The sequence below is a fragment of the Schistocerca nitens genome, chromosome 3, assembly GCF_023898315.1.
Source record: "Schistocerca nitens isolate TAMUIC-IGC-003100 chromosome 3, iqSchNite1.1, whole genome shotgun sequence".
NCBI lineage: Eukaryota > Metazoa > Arthropoda > Insecta > Orthoptera > Acrididae > Schistocerca > Schistocerca nitens.
This window is the reverse complement of record NC_064616.1, coordinates 461185121-461201628: the sequence shown is the minus strand read 5'-3', so window position 1 is coordinate 461201628 and position 16508 is coordinate 461185121. Positions and strand designations below refer to the sequence as shown.

General features: G+C 38.3%; 1 protein-coding gene and 1 pseudogene across 3 annotated transcripts in view; one reads left to right on the top strand and one right to left on the bottom strand.

The window, feature by feature from the left end:
• The window catches only part of LOC126248386 (crossover junction endonuclease MUS81), a 214678-nt gene that overhangs the window by 18269 nt on the left and 179901 nt on the right, over nucleotides 1-16508 (bottom strand). For 2 of the 3 annotated variants that reach the window (XM_049949328.1, XM_049949330.1), the window contains exon 11: nucleotides 14899-15245. In XM_049949328.1, coding sequence (XP_049805285.1) covers nucleotides 15015-15245 — 231 coding nt within the window. In that variant the 3' untranslated portion in view covers nucleotides 14899-15014. Of the gene's footprint in view, nucleotides 1-14898; nucleotides 15246-16508 lie in introns of those variants that run through there. The other variant, XM_049949329.1, reaches the window with a different exon arrangement.
• On the top strand, nucleotides 6283-6398 carry LOC126250551 (5S ribosomal RNA; annotated as a pseudogene).

Genomic DNA, 16508 nt, shown 5'->3' with positions numbered 1-16508 from the left:
ACTTATGTGAGTTTACTTCTACAAGTCACTTGGGCAAGTTAATTTCAGCAACTTGCTGAAAATACTTGCAGAAGTGTTTCCAATAGTGTCATGTCATAAGATTGGTGAATGAATGTTCACAGTGCCATGCTAAAATCCAGAACAGCTGCCATCATTGTTGCGTTACTATTATTATTGAAGAAAAATTGTGATGAAAATAAAAAAAGAAAAGAAATGGATACAGAGGTTTACATATTTATCACTACTGAATCATTTAAAATGAGAGGACTTCACTCAGATTAAAAACTTTTATGAGAATGTTGTATGTCACATTTTCGTAAATCTCTTGTCTGTTGCACAATAAAATATTCAAAACCAGGATACAAAACTGCTGGGGCTGAATCACCAAGAGATCACCTTTTAATTACCATCCATCTTTTGTAAATATTATTTATAACAAATGTAATCCATTTATGGTGATACTAATATTAAAAAATCAGCTACAATTTAAAAAAGTCTCTACCGTCATTCTACTTTTCCTTCTGGTGAAACAAAGTAATTATTCAATTTTTTCGTACTTCCTTGGTTGATCGACAAGTATACATGTTTTTGGGTTCCCATAGTTCATCTGACTTTGTGTCATTCTCCTTCTCAACACTGACATTGTCATACCAGTATTGAACACACAAAACTTCTGCAAGTTTGAGAAAAACTTCCAGCAACTGGCAAGCACTTGCAGCAAGAACCAAGAAACTGTGTGCACTAACTTGCGAAAGCTACTGTTGCAAGTAGGCAGAACTTGTGGAAGTTGACTTGCTGAGGATGTTTCAAAGTCAAATAACTTGCAGAAGTAGCTTGCTGAAGTTTACTTGGTAGTTGACACACGCCTTAAGACTATATCATGAAAATGAACACAAACTATTTACTCAAAAGAGAATTAAAAATCAATAAATATTCCCCTATATCTACAGTCCATCTGCAGACTTGAAATACTGTACACAAATAAGAAGCACTGGACAATACACTTGTTGTGAAGAAGCAAACTGGAATGGGTACAAATCTTTGGAGAGCCTAGTCAAGGAGCTGACAAATTCTGTGCCTTGAAGTGTGTTGTTTACCAGACACCCAGTACACATCAAATACCACAAGACACCGACGCCACACAGGCACAACTACTAAGATGATGCCTCTCAGTGCCGAGCAGCAGCCTCCAGATAATCCTGACCTCTTTCTTCTTTAGTGCTGTGTCCTTAAGTGCGTCATACTCATCCGCTTATAGTGTGGAAAGTGACCAAAGAGAACACTGTCAACCATGGACTACATTGCTCCTGTCTTGTATTGGTAGACATGGAAATTCTTCCACTGACAGGCACAAAACACAACACATTGCAGACAGTCAGTTATAAAATGACAGTTCAGTTCAGTGCCCGCAGCCAGTTCAGTGTAATTTCCTGAAGACTAACTTCCAACTGTGCAGTTGCTATTTATGGAGTAACAGAAAAATCAAGAGTGTCTGGAATATTACGATCAGTCATAGTAACAAAATCATAAGACTACCAAGAGACTGCAAAGTTATTTACATATCATTGTATTAGGTTTAGGGCATCCAGGACCACACATCAAACTTTACCAAAGTTAATTACCATTTTGTAACACACTCTTAATAAATGTTAGTTGTTATTTCTTATTGTGTTGTCACATTTATGTTCAAGTACCACCCTGTCAAGCAAGTGTTTAACTAGTAAGCATGCACTCGGCCACCTTCGTAGAACTATAGCAGTAAAACCACTTTTCTGCTACCAGAAATGTCTGGGCTGAATTAATAGTAAGGTTCAGTTACAACATCCCTAATATTCCGGTGACAAGGAAGAAGTTTACAGGATGGTGAAACAAAAATTTTCGTCACTTCCAACACTGACAATAAGACAGTGCAAACCCACAGCATTCTCGCCAATAGCCGTGTGGTTCTAGGCGCTACAGTCTGGAGCCGAGCGACCGCTACGGTCGCAGGTATGAATCCTGCCTCGGGCATGGATGTGTGTGATGTCCTTAGGTTAGTTAGGTTTAAGTAGTTCTAAGTTCTAGGGGACTGATGACCTCAGAAGTTAAGTCCCATAGTGCTCAGAGTCATTTGAACCAATCTTGCCAATAGGGGTGACAAGCAGAGGGGTAAAAAGGCCTACCTAAGCAGGACAATTTTTAATATTACTTAATTTTAAGTGCATAATTAATTTTATTGATTTTTGTGGAAACATTGTATGGCTTAAAATATTTTGTATATAGTAGGTTCTCGGACTGCAAATTCGTTTCCTTTCCAGGAAGATTTCTGGGAATATTTTAAACTCTTCTGAGCATATTTTTCACACATGGCCCAATCGGAACTCATCATTTAGCCCCTGCAAAACTTATTGCAACAACTGTAAGCACAACAGGACTTGATAATGGCGCACTTGGCTTGATTTGAAGAAAGCGAGAATGACGACCAAAAAGAACCACTTCCAATTAGGATGCTACCGTCAGCATTTCTAGCATTCAATCAAAAAGTTGAGTTCTGGAACAACTATATCCAACATCTGGAGCAGCATATCCTCATGCATCAGATATCAGGTTATGTAGAAAGAAACTAATTTTTTTTAGTATGAGGAGGCCCCACTGTATTTCAACTTCTCCAGAAATTATCACATGCTAGTAAACTGTGACTCACTCTTATTTTGACATTAAAGAAATTCTTGTGAAATAATTTGACCCACAACTTCATGTTGCTACTGGCAGATAGAGATTTTTTTCAATGTTTCAAGAAGTCAAATCAAAACTATAAAGAGTAATTCACTCATTTACGGGGCCTGACTCGGAAATGTGAATTTTATTGTGAAAATGATCGATGTAAGAAATCTTACACGCACTCACTAATTCGTGACATGCTTATCATGCACTCCCCTCACAACAAATTAAAGAAAGACCTGCTTAGTGTAATGAACCCATCTTTACAAGACTGTCTGCTATTGATTTGGTCATACAAACAAATGTGTGTCTGTTGATGCAATACACTGCGAAGATGCTGATGTATTCAATACATGTCAACAGCTGGAACAGCCAAGCACCCAGTGTAGCCAGACACGGAAAACTCTGGGCACGTGCGTGCTACTCTACTGAAACTGTCAGTAAACAAGGACAGAAACACTAAATTCCAATCTCACTGACACTATGACATAAACCACAAGAGAGATGATTGTTTCTTTCTCAACACATGTGGAACGCCGCATTGCTGCTGCAGCTGCAGACGTACAGGGTCAGTTGACTCAGAGGGCATCCAAGTTCATAGCATTTTACATCGCATTTTACGATTCCACTGACATGTTGGTCACAGCAAAGCTGGGGATTTTTGTGCGGGGAGTAAGCTAGAAGTAATGGGGGAGCTTCTCAGTTTAATCTCATGTAAGGGCACTACTACTGGCTACATCATTTTTGATGTGATGCATGTGTCAATTGATTCATTTGGAGTGGAGTGGAAACGGCTGGTCAGTATCACAACAGTGGGCCATCAATGCAGGGAGAATGTTGTGGTCTTACTAGCTTCATAAGGGAGAAGTTGGAATCTGTTGGGGCCTCATCAACAGCTGCAGTTCAATACCTGATACATCAAGAGGTGCTGTGTGCCTAGTCAGCTAAAGTGAATGATGTAATTGAGGTATTTGTCCATTCAGTGAACTACATTTGGTCCCATGGACTGAGACAGCGTATATTTAAGGAAGTCTTGGCCGATGCCAAAGCCTAATATGCTGAAGTTCCACATCACTCTGAAGTTAGGTGGCTAAGTCGTGGACAAGTCCTGAAGAGGTTCCTTAACCCAGATAAGGTTGAATTATTTTTTGTTTGCATTTTAATAAAAATAATCACTTAATTATAATTAAACTTACATGTTTATAATAGTTATACAATTTTAATTTGCATGAATTTTGAAAAACGGCCTATCCTTCTGGAAGGATTTTGACTGAATATACATTCACTTAACACAATGTCACTATTTAAGCATTCAAACAATACTGCTTTACTATTTTGTGTGGAACAGTATGAAACATGATGCATGAAGTGGTATACTACATTTAATGTACTGTGTTACTGTGTTTTAGAATTTTTTGTGACATTAGCAACAGTGAAGTTGTTTCTTCTTTCCTGTGGTTCAAGTGGCAAATCTGCAACATAATGTTCCAGCTTGTCATATCTAAAATCAATTTTTGCCATTTTAGATAGTCGTCCTCTCTACGTAGCAATAGCAGTTGATTCCAGAATTGAGTGATGATTCTTCGACGAAATGCTATCCGTAGAGCTGCCATGCATTGTGTTCATCTACATCAACTAAATGTGCAATTATGGGGAATTACCATTTCTTACCCCTGATAGATTCACTGTAGAGTGAAATATTTTGGTCAGCTCTGTCAGTTCCATCTTTAAACTTATTGTTGTGATAAATGACTCTTGTTGGTGAATTACTGTCTGTCTTTCCTCCGAACGTGAATACCGCATTACTGCACGAGTTGGATATATAGTGTCAAAGTTTGCTGCTGTTGTCACCATACTGTTGTCATTCTATGAAGCCACTAATATATTAGCTGAACTGTCCAACCTGAAGTCAAATGCCTCTCTAGGTTTCCTTTCCAAATCTTCTCCCTTCTATAAACGACAATCTTTACCAATTTTGTTGGTTCTTATAGTACCTGTGGCCTGGATATTTCGTAGATGCAACTCAGACAGAAGGTGAAATGAAGTAAATAAATTGTCAAAATACAGTCTATATGGCATCTCTTCCAGCTGGTCGATATAAGTCGTGACTACTCCAGATCATTGTGAACATATTTTACTGGCAGTGTGCCAGCTCTTGATATGGTTCAAGCCATGTCAAATATCCATTACTTGGACCTCCACACCAGAACTTGAACCCGTATCTTATAGGTTTGCCTCGAATAAATTGTTTTGCCTCACGCCGCCCGAAATAAGGCACTAAGCTTTCGTCGACTGAATGATTTTGCTTATTAGGCATATGTTCTCTGCATTGCGTTCTCTGCATTTTTCTTTATCGTGCTTGTAAGGGGGTGAACCTTAGAAAATCTGTCAGCACCATCTTCATTGTTGCAAATGTGAATATTTGACATAATGAACTTGAAGCGGTCCCTGAATATTGCATTAGAAACTAAAACATTGTTTACATTTGTTGTCATCTGCCAATACATGTATTTCCTTGGCCGGACGACGTATCCACTAAGAAGCAAAATAGCTAAAAAAACATTTCATTTCCTCTTCAGAGCAATCTCCAAGTTGGTTCCTCTTCGCTGCATATTGGTTGGTGTATTTCACCATCATGCTTATCACATGATGGTCAAAAATAGTTCAAAATATTCTAATGGTGACCTCAATGAATATTTTGCAGTACTCATTTGTGGCAAGACTGTGGTTGTAGGTGAAAGTGTTTGTTTTGCCCAGTTGTATGTACAAGACAGTTTAGTTGATTTTTCATTTTAGTGCAGTGGATTTCTTTGGTATTGCATAGGATACTGCAGCAGTGGCTGTGGAAGGCAGAGAATCTCTACTTGTTAAAATGTCAGTATCTGTATCATTGGTAAAGATAGATGGAATTGGAATTTCAATGTTTTTAGGCATAGCATTACTGCCAATTGCAGCTGGAGCTTTCAGCAGATCATCTGGCATTTGTGGGTGGTAACAAAGCAATATCCAAACTATTTTCAGGAATGCCATCATCAGTACTCTTGAATTTCAAGAAGTTCATCTAATGTCACCCATTCCCTGCAAATAATTGTACAGGAAATGCAATTATTTGCTTATATTAGCGATGCTTTTAATAGTATTTACTCTTACTGCTGCTCTTTATTTTCATAAAACTAAATAAGAGCAATCCTCTTCAAAAGCGTGGTTTGTACAAAAGACTGGGTTCTCAATTCCGATATTTTAAAAAATGAAAATTAAAAAAAAAACGTGATGTTAAACATGTTTAAGAGCATATTTTATACATTTTAGTGATTAAAACCTCAACCTTTGTTACTAAAATTTTGTATAAGCACATGTAATTACATTGCAGTGAAATGGGAATCCCAGAAAACATTGTGTCTGATTTTTGTATGCAGTAAACTAATGTCTTTCTAGAAGGATGTGTTTAAATAGACGGTCATGGAGGTAATAGTTGGCAAAGAAATATCTGTATTATCCTTTAGTATGCTAATACGCCATTCTGAGATAATATGTGAATAGTTATATCTCTAATAAATATATTCACATAGACATTATACAGGGGGCAACGGCCTTGCCGCCGTGGATACACCGGTTCCCGTGAGATCACCGAAGTTAAGCACTGTCGGGCGTGCGGCACTTGGATGGGGGACCATCCAGGCTGCCATGCGCTGTTGCCAGTTTTCGGGGTGCACTCAGCCTCGTGATGCCAATTGAGGAGCTACTCGACCGAATAGTAGCGGCTTCGGTCAAGAATACCATCATAACGACCGGGAGAGCGGTGTGCTGACCCCACGCCCCTCCTATCCGCATCCTCTGATGAGGATGACACGGCGGTCGGATGGTCCCGGTAGGCCACTCATGGCCTGAAGACGGAGTGCGTTAGTGTTTTTAGCGTTTCACATTATACAGGGTGTTTATAAATGAATATTGGGGTTTTAACGCTTTATAATATTTATTATATTAAACTTACAGTTATAAATGATATGTCAAATGAAAGAGCAACTCAAACAATTTTACCATGAGCCTTACACATGTTCATTGTGAGCACCATTTGTCACACGGCACACATCAAGTCTATAACCGAGTTCCTCCCAAACGTTGATAAGTGTGTCTTCGGTGATTGTAGCAATAGGTGCTTCAATCTGGTTTCTGAACTCGGAGGCGGAGGTGGAGGGTGAGAGGGGGGGGGGGGTCTACTGGTAGCGGAGGCATGTACACACGATCCTTGATGAAGCCCCAAAGGAAAAAATCACATGGCATTAGGTTGGGTGAACGTGGAGGCCATGAAAAACAAGCCCTGTCATTGGGCCCCTTGTGGCCTATCCAGCGCTCGGCTATAGACTTGATGTGTGCTGTGTGACAAATGGTGCTCACATTGGACATTTAGAAGGTTCTTGGTAAAACTGTTTGAGTTGCTCTTTCATTTGACATATCATTTATAACTGTAAGTTTAATTTAATAAATATTATAAAGCGTTAAAACCCCGATACTCATTTATAAACTCCATGTACTTACCCATCGACAAGAAGGTCGGACGGATAATCCAGTTTCAGCCAGCAAGTTTTCACACGCACACAGAAAAAGTGTGACTCAACAATGGAAGCTAGATTATGTTTTAAGCAATGGAAAGGGTTTATTGGATGAAGTGTATACTAATGCTTGTATTGGCAAGCAGAATAACTAAGTGCTATAAGCAGTTTTACGCGCCACTGTAAAAATCTTTCCAGATTGACAACAGCCATATCCGGGTTAATTTGTGAGAAGAGATCACAATATTTCTAGAGGTGAATGGAAAAGAGGACAAGCATCTCCATGATCGTCATTGAATTACTGATCTCACATTTATGGCCAACATAACCAATTATCTGAAAACATGAAGTGTCTCAGTGCAAAGAGACAACAATTTAGTGACAGATTTGGTGGACAAAATTGATGCTTTCAGACAAAAATTAAACCTATGGAAAAGTCAGCTTCTTGTACACAACATGGAGTATTTCCCAGAACAAAAGGCAGTCAGTTGTGGACCAGACACGACTGACTAGGTTTCAGTTATTCAGACACTTCATCGTGTATTCTCAAAGGTGTTTCAAGAATTTAAACGAATGAAGACTAATTTTGATTTTTTTGTCAGAGCATTCTCGCTTTTGGTTGCTGTTGTAACTCATTACTTTCAGGTTAAACTGGTAGATGTACGGTGTAGCACACAGCTCAAGGATCTGTTTGTCCAATCCAAGGATTTCTTTCTTTCTTTCCTTCTTCTATTATGAAACTGACCAAGTCCCACCACCATTCATGTTTTAACAGATTTCAGTTTGCATAATAGTGTGTGTTTGGCTGTATCGCGAAGAACAGTTCCAAATACACTGAAGAGCCAAAGAAACTGGTACACCTGTCTTATATCGTGTAGGACCCCTACAAGCACGCAGAAGTGCCGCAACCCAACATGGCATGGTCTCGACTAATGTCTGAAGTAGTGCTGGAGGGAACTGACACCATGAATCCTGCAGAACTGTCCATAAATCTGTAAGAGTGCGAGGGGTTGGAGATCTCTTCTGGACAGCACTTTGCAAGGTATCCCAGATATGCTCAACAGTCTTCATGCCTGGGGATTTCGTTGGCCAGTGGCAGTGTTTAAACTCAGAAGAGTGTTCCTAGAGCCCCTCTGTAGGCATTATGGACGTGTGGGGTGTCACATTGTCCTGCTGGAATTGCCCAAGTCTGTCAGAATGCTCAATATTTTGTAAGGCCTTAATTCAGTCTTGTCTCAGTTACAGCGGCATTACAGGGTGATTTTGCAAATTGGGGACACACTACAGGAAACTTTTCCTGAGAGGTTAAGGGAAAAAACATTGTGTGGATATATGATGCCAAGGGAGGCAGTCCCATTTGAAAGTGGAGATAAGAAATCTTTGGCAGTGACCCCAGTATCATCACCATGCAGGTGGCCTGTCAGCATTGGGTAAGCCAGATAACTGTGTGGAATATTCTCCCTGAGAACTGCCACTATTTGTATAATTTACAACACATAAAGGTGTTATGGCCTCCGTGACAACAGTTTCATCGCTGGTTCATCTCACAGGCCACCACTGTGCTTTGATTTCTGTCATCCACCCTTTTCACAAATGTAGGCAACCTTTACAAGAGGCTGTATTGTCAACCTTAACAGCACCCACCAAGCTTGATCAGAGATTTATAAGTGGCAACAAGGGGGTACAATAAATAAATAAATAAAAATAATAATAGTAATAATCAGAATAACATTGACATGGGCCGAGCTTTCTGCCGCTAGGCACCTATAGCACAAATCGTTGCCAATTCAGTGCTGCCAGTGTTCTTGACCTGACTTGTTCTGTTCATCTGCAGGAATTGTTCTTGCTAGCACTGTTTTGTTCTTGTTTTGTTTTTTATGGTTGCAGGTTTAAGTGAACAACAAGCAGCTGTGAAATTTTGTTTTCTACACAGTAAAAATGCTGCTGAAACTGTTTTAATGTTGAAAGTAGCTTACCAAGATGACGTTATGGAAAAAACCCAACTGTACGAGGGGTTTGCTAAATTTAAAAATGGTGACAAACCTCCTTCTGGGCATCTATCAACTGCCCAAATCAACAAAAATATTGAAAAGTTCATTCAGAGTTTGTTCCCCCAGGTCGGACTATAAATCAAACATTTTATTTGGAAGTCTTAAGAAGATTGTGCAACAGTGTTCATCAAAAAATACCTGATTTGTGGCAGACAGGAGATTGATTCTTCCACTATGACAATGCACCTGTGTGCACAGCCATCTCTGTTAGACAGTTTTTGGCTAAAAATGGCATGGTTCCACCACCCCACGTACTTTACTTGCTTGATCTGGCTCTATGCAACTTTTTCTTATTTCTGCGCATGAAAAGGGGCATGAAAGGACACCTATTTGACAACATTGAAGAAGTTAAGAAAAAACAAGGGAGAAGCTGTCAGCCATTTCTAAAGATGATTACAAAAATGTTTTGAACAGTGGAAGCACCGGTGGGACAAATGTATTAGTTGAACGGAGAGTATTTTGAAGGGGATAAGGTTTTTTTGTAAACAATTTGAAAATATATAGCTTTTAAAAAAATAATTCTGCTTTCTTTTGGGTACCCTCTCGTAGTTTCTGGGGTACCTATAAGAGATATACTAGATAGTGTTTAACTAGATCTGAATGCGTGAACAACCCACTAGATGAAAAATGTTTAGTTCAGATTCTCGTGATGAGATTACCATATTTTCTGTGGAAAGAAATCCTATGTAGTGGGTGGACTAGAGTAGACCACTTATTAGCATTTATAGAAGGTTTAGATACATTAAATAAAGAAATAAGAGACTTCAGTCCTGGAGACAATAGGAACCTAGGAAATAAGCAGACAGAGAATAGCGAAGGGGATCACTACCCAACAAAATTTCGTAAGAGAAAAGAACGTAATTTTTGTTCTGCAGATAGGAGAACCTATAATGGAAAAGATAGTAAGAAAATTAATAGGGAGAAGAACCAGGTATTTGTACCTAGCAACACAAATACCAGTGTCAGTGCAGCAAAGCACAATGTATCTTGTTCTACACAAAGTACAGATACTATTAATATTCCTATAATAGCGATGGAAACCCGAGGGGGAACCTGTTCCCCTACCGGGCGCGTCCCCAGGTAGCGGATAGGGGAAAGCTCTACAGATATGTAGGGTAGGTGGGAAATAAAATACCACCCGTGGACCAACACAGGACCAGAAATCCAAAGGCGACTGTCTCACATTGGGCGGTCTTTGGTCAGCGTCTGTTCCCCAGATCAGGGGCGGCTGGGAAAAACCTCCAGGGCTAACAACCGTGGTTGTAAATTTGTGGCTCGAAGAGTCACCCCTTACATAATACTATCAATCATGGAAGAGTGTAATGTGAAATAAATTACCCCAGGTGGACAATCCACCGCACCAAGGTGCGCAAGCAGACTATCGGATTCTGGGGAGTCTGCAGCATTGCACAGAGATGCATCGGGACATGATAAGACATCAAGCAAATTGAAATGTAAAAAAACAAGTTACATAGCTACTTTCAATGTAAACTCTCTTTTAAAAACAGGAAAATTAAAACATCTTACAGATACCCTCAAACATCATAGAATACTCATAACATCACTACAAGAAACTCGATACATAGATGAAAACAATTTTGATTCCGGAGGTTTCAGAATATACAAAGGAAAGGTAGGCAAAAGAATAATGAAAAACACACCCCACCTCGGAACGGGCTTTATAATAGATAAAAGTATTTTAGACTCCATTATCAGCTTTCAATCACAATCGGAAAGACTCTCCACACTCACTTTTAAATCTGCTAATAGAGTATACACAATTGTGAATGCACATGCCCCCATAAATGAAGACAATAGGAAAAATAAGGAAAAGGTGGAACGTTTTTGGGAACAACTAGATGACGCGGTGCAAAAGATCCCAGACAAACACAACATCATACTTATGGGGGACTTCAATGCTCAAGTAGGAAAAGAGAAGAAATACAAAAATATTGTTGGAAACTACCCAGCGCACAATAGAACTAACCAAAATGGAGTCAGATTAGTAGAACTCTGCCAAGCGCATGGCTTGATCCTGAAATCCACAGCCTTTAAGAGACTACCCAGAAAACAGAAGACATGGACCTCACCAAACCCACACTTGGGTGAATTTCAACTTGATCATGTGGCGATAAAATGGAAACACCATACAGAAATACAAAATGTCAAAGTACTCAGAGGAGCAAACTTGGATTCTGATCACTATCTTTCTAAAATAAAACTCAAAATTATCCCCAAAAGGAAAGATAGAAACAGTAAACCCAAAAGCAGAAGATACGATCCAGAAAAGATAATGAATTCGAAGGAGTTTCCCCTCGCGACTCAAGATATAAGGAACCAAAATTGGGATCAAATGAAGGAAAGCCTACTAACCAAAGCTGAACAAATAGCACCTATAACCAAAATCAAAAAACACGCATGGTGGACAGAGGAATGTGACAAACTTATTGAGCAAAGAAAGAAAGCATGGCAACAGATGCAATCTCAGAAAAATGAATATAATAGGCAAAATTTCCTGAGTGTAAGAAAACTAGTGAGTAAAAACCTCAAAAGAATTAAAAAAGCACAAGAAGATCAACTCCTTTTGCAGATCAACGAAGACTTCAACAAAAACAAGACTAGGAGCTTTTACAGAACTTTTAAACAAAAAATAACCAAGTACAGCCCACCGACACTCCAATTACAAGATAAAAATGGTAATATTGCACACAACAACAGGGATAATTGCAAAATTTTGAGGGAATATTTCAGAAACCTTCTCAACTGTAAAGAACGAATTGAAAAAATGGATTTCAGCAACTCAACTTCAACAAGTCCTAACTCAGAACCACCCACCATCGAGGAACTACAATCAATCATTTTGAATCTCAAAAACTATAAGGCTTCGGGAGAGAACCAAATTACAGCTGAACTGTGGAAAAATGTCAATAGAAATGCCATAGAATCTCTCCAAAACATATTTGAAGAAATATGGAAAACAGAAAGAATTCCGGATGAATGGAAGATGGCCCTCATTCACCCAATTCATAAGAGGGGATCCAGAACAGACCCCAACAATTACAGAGGGATTTCGCTCCTTGACGTAACATACAAAATACTGTCTAAAGTCCTTTTGAACAGAGCAGAACCCCAGCTAGATTGTCAGCTTGGAGAATACCAGGCAGGCTTCAGAAAGGGAAGATCCTGCCCAGAACAAATTCTAAACCTCAAAAATCTTATGGCCTACCAAAAATCGAGAGCAAAAGCGTATGTCATCACATTCATTGACTTTCAAAAGGCGTACGACTCCATAGATAGGGAATCTCTAATCTCCATATTAAAAGAATTGAACCTAGACAATAAAACTACAAACCTAATTAGAGAAACCATCACCAACACATACTCCAAAATTAAATTTATGGGAGAACTCTCATACCTATTTGAGATAAAAACTGGAGTACGACAAGGTGATGGACTCTCTCCATTGTTATTTAACTGTGCCCTAGAAAAAATAGTAAGAGAATGGAACAAGAAAATCAATAGTGGAATCCGACTAGGAGCAAAAAACAAAGGCATCAAGGTTAATTGCCTAGCATTTGCAGATGATATGGCCCTACTAGCTGAAACATGGGAAGAAGCCAAAGAACAGATCCTCGAATTACAGAAACAAGCAGAGAAAATAGGCCTTAAAATTTCTTTTGAAAAAACCAAAATAATCACAAATATAAAAAAGCCAATGAAATATCTTAAAGTAAGAGACCAAAAGATCGAAATTGTTAAAGAATTCAAATATCTTGGTGAATGGATTAGCTGGAACGCCCTTGAGAAAAAAGCAATAGAATTAAGAAGAAACAAAGTTGAACTAGCCTTTCAGCTTACTAAAAATACTTATAATAAAAAGTCCCTCTCATGGAATTCAAAAATAAAACATTACAACACTGTCATTAAACCAGAAGCACTATATGCAGCTGAGACATTATCTATCACTAACCATGGCCGATTGAAAGGCTAGAGATCAAAGAAAGAAAAATATTGAGAAAAATTTTAGGCCCCAAATTTCATAACGACAAACTAATTCATACCAAAAATGAAACACTCTACAAAACCACAGAAAAACTTTCGGATACAATGAGGAAAAGAAGAATTGAGTTTTATGGGCACATTCTCAGAATGAACCCAAATAGACTTACAAAAAGAATGTTTGACTACTTCAGGAATAAAAAATCCAAACCAAATTGGTTTATCCAAACAGAGAAAGACTTAAGAGAACTACACATCACAGAAAAAATGCTCACAGACAGGACCGCAAAAATGATAAGCAAAGACAGAAAAGAGGGATTCCAGCTCCAAAATAGGAAGAAAAGAACGATTGTCATCTCTGATGAGGAAAGAAAAGCAAGATCAGAAAGAATGAAGCAGTACTGGGCGAAAAGAAAGGCGCAGAACACACAGAAGTGATTGATTCAACGTACCCCAAAGTTGGGTGAAACGAAGAAGAAGAAGAAGAAGAAGCGATGGAAAATGGACAGCATCCTGAAACATGGGCCAGAATCCAGGATATAACAATGGTATCATAGTCCCATACTTTAAAGATTAATTGCTTTCACTCGAGTTCACTAGGGTAATGTTTACCATTATTAATAAAATGACAAAGGCTCATTTTAAAATTACTTGAATATCCCTGAAATGGTTAGAAAAATTATTTATTATGCTATGCCATTGATGAAGAAATTGAAAGAATGTTTTATGAGATAAAATAAGTTATTAACATAGTTAAGGATGACAAAAAGTTAGCTGTGATGAGGGACTGAAATTTGATAGCAGTGAAAGGAAGAGAAGGGGAGAACATGGACGCGGGGAGGGGGGGGGGGGGGAGGAGGAGGAGGAATGAAAAGCTTGCAAAAGAATGTCTCAGTGGCCTTCTCCCATCCTGCTTATCTAAAGTTTTTTGCAGCAATCTCTGGTGACGTCTGGTGTTGGCTTGTGCATGGCCTGAGCGACCGTGTAGAAAGGTAGTGAACACATTGTTACTATTTAGTTCAAAAATCATGAAAGAATGGCAGATATGGACTTAGACCAAAGTTGAAAGAATCAGAGGTTGTTGAGACCTTCAAAGAAAGCAGACAGACAGCCACACAGTTCTGAACCAACAGTTAGATAGTTCACGTCAGTGCTTGCAGTTAGTTTAGTTTAGTTCTCTGGAGACTACCTTCCACCTAAACGGTCATTAATTATGGAGTATCAGGTCAACCAAGAATGTCTGCAATATTACTATCAGTCACAGTGGCAATATCATAGAATGCCAAGAGACAGCAAAGTTATTTAGATATCATTATATTAAGTTCATGGCATCCAGTGCCACACATCAAATTGTACCAAACTTAAGTACCATTTTTCTCATGTCTTGGTTTTTACTTTTGTCTCAACTCAATTTGTCTTCTGTGCCATAATATGTTACTTGTACATTCAGCATTAGTGCAAAGTTCTTGTTAATGTTAACCATCATTTTATATATTTTTATCACTTGTTATAGTGAAAATAATATAACTGTTCTTTCAATGCAAGAATTAAAAAAAAATTATGACACATTTAAGGTTTAAATAATAAATACACAAATATTACTGATAACAAAAATGAAACATATTTAAAGTATCATTTCAAAATGTTACTCTATTGTTTAATTCCCCAAATATACAACTACTAAACCCAAGTTGGATAAATTAATTAATTACGCTTATACATGGGTATAAAACTGATAAATTGTTTTACTTAGTGCTGGGCCTATCTTTCTACGTGTCTTTCCATATAAAATGTTACTCAGAAGGTCGTCTCCTCCTCCTTGTGCATATGCCTTCATTAATTCTGATGGAGATGGATAAATCTGCACTACTGCAAGTGCCTTGCTCACAGACATTCCATATAACTGCACAAGCTGTTTGATGAACATCTCCTTCACTGTGTATTGCTGAAAAACAAATAAAAATAAAAAATTCCAAACCACTGTAGTTTCATATTCATAGCATTGTTTCACACAGTCTAATATTTCTAGAAAGAACAACAAACGAAGGTAATATGCACAACAGGAATGTACCACAAATAAGAAACATTTCGTAACTCCTCCATGAAGCAAGAAAACTGCTGCGTGAAATTTATGCAGTTCACTTTTCCTGGTGTTGATGCCAAACAGTATCTTTTCGTGTGATTTTTTAGTTTTTTGGCAATTAAGTCTCACTACTAATATGAAAGCAATGGTCAATAAAAAAGAAAGGAGGAAGAGTTGACTGCAAGGTCATATAGAGATGGAGTATAAAGGTCGGGGCAGGGTTGTATCAGGAAGGAAATAGGTTATGCCCTTTACAAAGGAACTATTCCGGCATCTGCCTGGAGCAATTTAGGGAAAACATGGAAAACCTTAACCTAGATGGTCAGAAGAGGACCTGAACCATCATCCTCCCGAATGCAAATCCTTTGTGCTAACCATTGCACTCCCTTGCTCCAACGGCCAACAAATTCACTGTTTTAACTACAACTGGTGCAATAAGTTTGGCTCAATTATGTCAAGACCATTACAGACAAGATGTCTTCAAATTTAGAGACAGATATCATAATAATGGAAAAAACATGGTCCAGAGCACTGATCATTCATGTGAGGTTATTTCTTTTGTTATTTCAGTAAATGTAATTATATTGTGGTATAACAAGCAGTCTAATTCAATTTTTGTGTTGTACGCCAAATATAAGTGACACAAAAAGGAAACCAGACAGAGTTCCAACAATGGACAGTTGGAGCAAAGTTCACTGTATCAAACATATCATGGTATCATGGGATTGACAAACATAATTTACAGGAAGAAAGTTGCAAAATACAGTAGACAAAATGAACTACAGGTGACTGTTATATCAAAAAATGACAGTTATATTAACTTTGAACTGTAGAGCTTGTGCAATACAGGTGATGCCAGAATTTTATAGGAATTTTAATCAATCTGTTCTGCAATTACAGTTCAATAGGAACTGCACAAACTGAACATCAGCTGCCAGCTTGCAATTGCAACAAAACCTTAGCACAAGACAGACAACGGAAGTAAGGAGAAAGGTTAAGGTTTAGAATTCTTTTGATAACAAGGTCATTAGGAATGCAGCACGACCTCAGATTAGACATACGTGGGAAGAAAAGTGGCAGTTTGCTTTTGAAAGGAATCATCTTGGCATTTGAATTACCTTTAAA